Source organism: Heteronotia binoei, chromosome 6 (assembly GCF_032191835.1).
Source record: "Heteronotia binoei isolate CCM8104 ecotype False Entrance Well chromosome 6, APGP_CSIRO_Hbin_v1, whole genome shotgun sequence".
Lineage (NCBI taxonomy): Eukaryota > Metazoa > Chordata > Lepidosauria > Squamata > Gekkonidae > Heteronotia > Heteronotia binoei.
Genome location: NC_083228.1, coordinates 55,257,934 through 55,264,591, shown reverse-complemented (window position 1 = coordinate 55,264,591; position 6,658 = coordinate 55,257,934). Strand labels below are relative to the sequence as shown.

General features: G+C 43.8%; 1 protein-coding gene across 9 annotated transcripts in view; it reads left to right on the top strand.

The window, feature by feature from the left end:
• The first annotated feature begins 4,801 nt into the window (after positions 1-4,801).
• TACC2 (transforming acidic coiled-coil containing protein 2) overlaps positions 4,802-6,658 on the top strand; it is a 211,028-nt gene continuing 209,171 nt past the window's right edge. For all 9 annotated transcript variants that reach the window (XM_060241487.1, XM_060241490.1, XM_060241486.1 and 6 more), the window contains exon 1: positions 4,802-4,880. In XM_060241487.1, the coding sequence (XP_060097470.1) occupies positions 4,848-4,880 (33 nt within the window). In that variant the 5' untranslated portion in view covers positions 4,802-4,847. The remainder of the gene's footprint in view (positions 4,881-6,658) is intronic.

The window sequence follows — 6,658 nt, the reverse complement described above, 5'->3', positions numbered from 1 at the left end:
CTGTTCCGTCATCTCAGTGCAGGCAGCCCACCCAATCCCTGCTGGTGAAGGACTGAAATGAACAGGAATGCTAGACTAGGCAGGGGATGCTTTGGGCATGGATTAGATTTCCTAGGATCAGAACAGATTTTTGGTTGGAGCACTTGTGCACCATCCAACTATGGAAACAGGCAGGACATACTATACGGTGTGATCTTACTGCAAACATAAATAATTAACTGAATAACATGTTTATATTTATTTCTCACATTTGAATTCTATTATAGTTATTCTGATTTATGCCTCAAACTGGTGACACTTGAGAGACAGTATGTTAGTAATAATTAATTATTATTAACATGTGGCATTGTGGAGATCCTGAGATAGTTTGGCAGCCGCCGAGTCCTAGCTCTTAGCATTATGCACCACAGAACAATGGGAGATATGGCAGCTCAGATATGTCATGCCAGTTCCCTCCCTGGTACTACTTTCTTACTTGTTGTGAGTCTTGAGTGTTGTTATTATAGCAGAATGGGCAGATCTGGGAGAGAGCAACAAGACAAAAACACAATAATCGCCTTGTCTACTGCTGCACCGGAGAATTTAAAGGCATGTAATGTCAGTCTCTGTGCTGTAATCAAGCATCCCAGTCATGACTGAGCAAAGGCTTGAACCCAGGCCTCTCCAACAACACTGGTTGTTATATCTCATGAGGAAATGATGCTGCGATTTAGCAAGACCTCCTAGATGGTTTCAGTGATCAGCTAATCAGCAGCTGTTCCATCAATGTGCCCGTCATTAAAATGAAATCAGTTTATTTGCTTCTGAGAAACAGTAAGATTTTCATATACTGACAGTTCTCAAACCAGAATTTCATCAATGTAATTTATTCTAAATTACCAGTTGTACAGAAAATACTATAGGTATTGAGACTATACAAAAATGAGAAAATTTATATCTAGGGATGGGCATTATGTGCTTAAGGCATCTCAGTAAACACAAATACACATCCCTGCTCCTGAAGAATGAAATCACTGATTCAGCGGAGCCTGAATGAAATCTTCCCTTTGCCTACCACATCTTAACTACATGCATAATGAGCCCAGAGTGTGGAAGCCATTGTAGCTCTAGCAGTTAAGCAGAGAATGCATTTTCTTATTTACATTCTTTCAAAGACTGTTATTCCTGAATATGGCACTCTAATTAGCCTCTGGTTGAATAAAATTGCATTTAAAGGCTTTTTAAATGCAAAGATTCTATAAAGTGTAAGTTTCCATTGTGCCAAAATAATAATGTCTGAAATGTGAATCAACATGCTCACTCACTGGCCCTAATTACTGGTAACCATACCAAGTGATGTATGTGTGTGTTAAGTACCATCAAGTCATTTATGGCTTATGGCAACCCTATAATTAATAACTTCCAAAACATCCTATCCTTAACAGCCTTGCTCAGGTCTTGCAAACTGAGGGCTGTAGCTTCCTTGACTGAGGCTGTGATCAGATGAGCACTTTGATCCATTGTCATTGCTTCTCCCCAATGGATTTAAAGTGCTTGTCCAGACATCCACATCAGTCTCCTATTCCCTACTCATTTGCCCCCCATCCTCGCCCCCAACTTTCCCATCACCGCATAAAATCTGGTGTTTTCTGACTGAGCCAGTCTCACCACATACTTCCAATGTCTGATCTCACTGTAGTATGATCGAGTGGTTTAGGAGGTTTGAGACTTCCACTCCTGGCTGCCATCCCTCCCCCCCCACACACACACACACAGAGCTTTTTTCCACACAGCTTACCGCGGAGCAAAGTCCCTCCTCACCGCGCGTCTGCTCGGATTTCCCACCAATTGCTCCGCGGAAGCAGGAAGTGCCGGGCCTTTTGTGTCGCAAATGTAAATCGCTAAAACCCAGTTTACGTTAGCGACGCAAAAGCCGCGGATCTTCCTGCTTCTGCGGAGCAGTTGGTGGGAAATCCGAGCAGACGCTGCGCAGTGTGGAGGGACTTCGCTCCGTGGTAAGCTGTGTGGGAAAAAGCTCACACTGTTAGTGATGTGTGTATAACTGCATATTCACTCAATGGTGAATACATGTGCAAAGCAGACTTTTTAAAAAAGAAGAAGCTGACTGCCTTCCCTCCTGCGGTGGCAGTCTAATTAATTGACCACAGGGAGAGGTGGGATTAGAGTGGCGTGTATGGTTGAATTTCTCTGGAACAAATAGTTCTGGAGTAATTAGAGGCATGGTCAGACACCACCAAGCCTGTTTTCCTGTTGCCTTCAGCTTTTCCTAGCATTATTGTCTTTTCCAGTGACTCTTGTCTTCTCACAATGTGTCCAAAGCACAGTAGCCTCATTTTGGTCATTTTAACTTCAAAGGAGGGTTCAGGGTTGATGATCTGGAACCCACTTATTTGTCTTTTTGGCAATCTCCGGTATCCACAAAAGTCTCCTCCAACACCACATTTCAAATGAATCAACTCTCTCCCTGTTGGCTTTTCTTCTGAAATTCTCTTATAGCCAATGTAAATTTGCAATAAGATCTCTAAAGCCTCTTCCTTTTCTGAATGCAGATTGAACATCTGGCATTTCTTGTTCCATATATGGTGACAATCATTTTGTAAGATTTTTAGCATCACTTTACCTGTATGAGAAATTAATGCAGTGGTTCGATAGTTGCTGCAGACTTTGACATCTCCTTTCTTTGGAATTGGAATGTAGTTTGTTGTGATAGTTGTCAGGAAATAGGGACAGTTAGAGCATATTTTTCAGATTTCAGATTTTATTCAAATCCTGTTCTTATAATATAAACATTTAGAACTGTAATCCTTCCAGGTTTAGAGACAGCCCCATTGCCTCTAGAAATTCAGTTTCTAACTGGATGAATAGATGCATTTTTGTTTTTATGATACGCATATGTAAAATATATAAACAAACACATATGTTGCACATTGTGCAGTATGTCTTTTTATGGGATGTTAAGGTTCATTTCTGAACTGTTTAAGTCAGGTAATTCCATTTCTCCAGTATCTTTTAAAGAATCATCCTCTTGGCTTTTAAGACTGTTGCTGAATAACTGAAAACACAGAATAGAATTTTCAACCACGTGTAGCTAGGGAGGGGGAAACTGAGCCAAAATGTGGGTTTCAGAATATATTGTAGGTGTTATGCATGTGTCTCTGTGAATGACTTTGCAAGTATATCATATTCTACTTATTGTTGAGTATATCAGTTTATTATAGTAGAGGAACTTTTGAATTAGGACCAAGCTACACATGGCAGTCTTACTCAGTTACATTTAAGTACTGTTGGTAAGTGTGATGGTTGCAAGGTGGACACACAGGTGTGGGATGCTGAAACTTTATCTTCCAGTACCCTACATTCTGGGGCCATGAACTTGGCTGGGAGAAAAATATCAGGGAAGAGAGGCACATGTTTAAACAGAGGATGCAGGAGGGGAATTGGCAGTTGAGAAGAGGATCCAACATCCCTTGTTCTTGAATTCCTGTTTAATTTGCATCTCCCATATACTTTACTAAGGATTAGAGATCCATATTTTAAAAAACAGGTTTGCCACAATGTAGTGTCTCTGCTAGAAAATAATAAAGCAAAATGATAACTGTAGCCTTTGCATTCCATCCTAAAGCAAAGGTGGGGAGTACAATTCCAGCATTTGAAAGTATTGCACTGTAGTGTTGTGAGGTGGATATTAAGACATTAGTTTTATTACCTGAAAAAGACATTTGTGCTTATATGCACACAATGTAGGTGTGGAAATGTTACCATAATAAGTTTCATTCAGGTGAGCAAGAGAGATGGCAAGAGATCTTGTGAAGCAATCTGCACAAGTATTATATGCCAGTTCTGCTACCAGCATTTCTTTGCATGGCATACGTCAGTTTGCAGTGAAACAGCTATAGCTAGGGATGGGATCAGACTGTAATTGTGTGAATGCACAAAGAGGTAACAGTTGTACAGGTAATGCTATGAAAAACTGAATATTCACAGGGTCAGGACCTGCATGGTGTGTAACTACAACACCATTTTAGTATACAGTGTTAGAATAAGGCTGGGGAGACTTGATTAAATTTCCCATACTGCAAGACCTAGGGTGACCTTCGGCCATTTCAGGCTAACGTACCTCACAGGGTAGTGAGGATAAGATGGGAGAGGGGAGACCCAGGTGTGTCTCCTAAGCTCTTTGCAGCATGTGCAGGACAAAATGTATAAATAGGAATTTGCTTTTCCATTCAGGTTTCCACAAGATTTCATATCTATTATCATCATGTGGAGGTGGTGGCAAACAAGGTCTACAGGGCTTTTTTTGAGCAGAAACGCATAGGGACACAGTTCCGGCTGGCTTGGTGTCAGGGGGTGTGGCCTAATATGCAAATGAATTCCTGCTGGGCTTTTTCTACAAAAAACCCTGTGTGAAACAATGGTGACATAATAGGGAGTGGCCTAATATGCAAATGAGTCCCTGCTGGGCTTTTTCTACCAAAAAAGCCCCGAAGGTCTATATGTGCATATCATAAGCATCTTTCCTTTTCAACAGCCATTTCCCTGTGGCTAGAGCAATGGCAGTGAGCTGTTGGGATGATGATTAGTGCAAGCATGGAAGCTGCTCTTTGCTGTTTGTTTCCAGTACTTAATTGATGCGAGCCATATATATGCAACACCATGGTTGTAGGGTATGCTACTGCTAGAGTCAGCAACAATTTTTACGGAATACAACTGAGAGAGTGGGATGATGCTGAGTTTTCTTTTTGGAAACTGTTTTCCCACAGTGTTTACACTGTTAGCTGATTGTTGTTGTTTCTTCCAGCTGCCTTTCTCAACATACTGAGTGATCCTGAAATCTTGGCTTCAAAATGGGTAATGAAAATAGCAGCCCAGAAAATCAGGTGAGTGTGATGTGACTTTGAACATAACTTCTGACCATTTTTTAAAAAATGGCAATCTTTATTGAGTCTCAGCAAGAAAGGCAGAGTATAAAAGAAGAAAATAAATGTTTGCAGGACCTACAAAATTTTCAAAACATCATGCCAGCTCAAGGTCAGTATATGTATCCATGTAAGGCGCTACAAGGAGCCCCACAGCACAGAGTGGTAAGCTGCAGTACTGCAGTCCAAGCTCTCCTCATGACCTGAGTTCAATCCTAGTGGAAGCTGGGTTCAGGTAGCTGGCTCAAGGTTGACTCAGCCTTCCATCCTTCCATGGTCAGTAAAATGAGCACCCAGTTTGCTGGGGGTAAAGTGTAGAGGACTGGGGAAGGCAATGGCAAACTACCCCGTAAAAAGTCTGCTGTGAAAACATTGTGATGCAACGTTACCTCAGAGTCGGAAATGACTGGTGCTTGCACAGGGGTTTAGCACCTTTTTAGGTGCTACAGGGATGCCTGGTCTCATAGGGAAGTTTTGGTCTCTGTTAGGAATAAGTTCCAAGAGGGGCAACCTGAGATCCAAATGCAAAAAAGACTTGATAAAGGAATACCAGCTAAACTATGGCAATTCATCATGTAGGTCACTGTCAGCATGACCGCTGTTGTGTCTTGCAGTTCAGTCCTGCAATTACAACACTGTGAGCGCTACAGAGGTGACCAGTGGGAGTCCACTGGTCACCGAACGTAGCTCACAAATACACTCCGCCAATCAAGATCTGTGGCGGGAAGTTTAACTGGCCAGGATTGGACCTGGCCAGGCAGAGGGTTGTTCAGGGTTGTGTATATAATTGGGGACCCGGCCCGCGTTCTCTCTCTTGTGATGTACTCGCTAATAAAGCATGCTGCCTTCAACACGTCTCGTCACTCAGTACATTACATTGGTGATGAGGATGGGATCCTAGCCAGGTAACTCCCCAAGCGGGAATTCGCTGACCTGGCCGGAGACGAAGGCATGCAGTCTAGAGAGACTGAAGTGCCCGCCGCCGCCATGGCTAACCTGAGTGGGATGACGGGCCACCTGGCTGAGTTCAACCCCGCCAACCTCGAGATGTGGGAGACCTACACGGAACGAACATGGTGCTACCTACGAGCAAACATGATTACAGGCGACAGCCGTAAGAGAGACGAGCTCCTGAGCATCTGCGGGGTGGCCACTTTTGAGATAGCCAAGGGTCTCTCGGCCCCTGTGAAGATCACCGAGAAAACATACAAAGAGGTGGTCAGTCGCCTGACCGGGCATTTCTTGCCCCAGTCATCCATCATCACCCGTCGATTTTTCTTCCACAAGAGCGATCAAGAGGTGGGAGAGACGGCCGCCATTTACCTGGCTGCCATCCGCCAAATTGTGGGGAACTGCAGCTTCGACAAGCTGGAGGAAGCCCTGAGAGATCTATTCGTCTGGGGCTTCCGAGACGAAAGACTGCAGCAAAAGCTCTTTGCAAAGGAGGAGCTCACCCTCCAACTTGCCTTCAACGAAGCCACCGCATTCAAGAGAGCAACCAAAGCTTACCAAAACCCACGAGCTGAAGCCATCCACCAGGAAGAGATGGCACCAGGCAACCCAGAGGAGGAGAAGGCACACCAGCTTCGCTGCCAACCAGGAATGGGGCCGAGAGTGCCCACTCGGCCATGTGCGACAGAGAGACCAGCCAACACCAAGTACGCCAGCTGTGGAGATCCACAGATCCACTGCCCTTATCACAATGTGGACTGTAGGAACTGCGGAAGTGTGGGCCACAT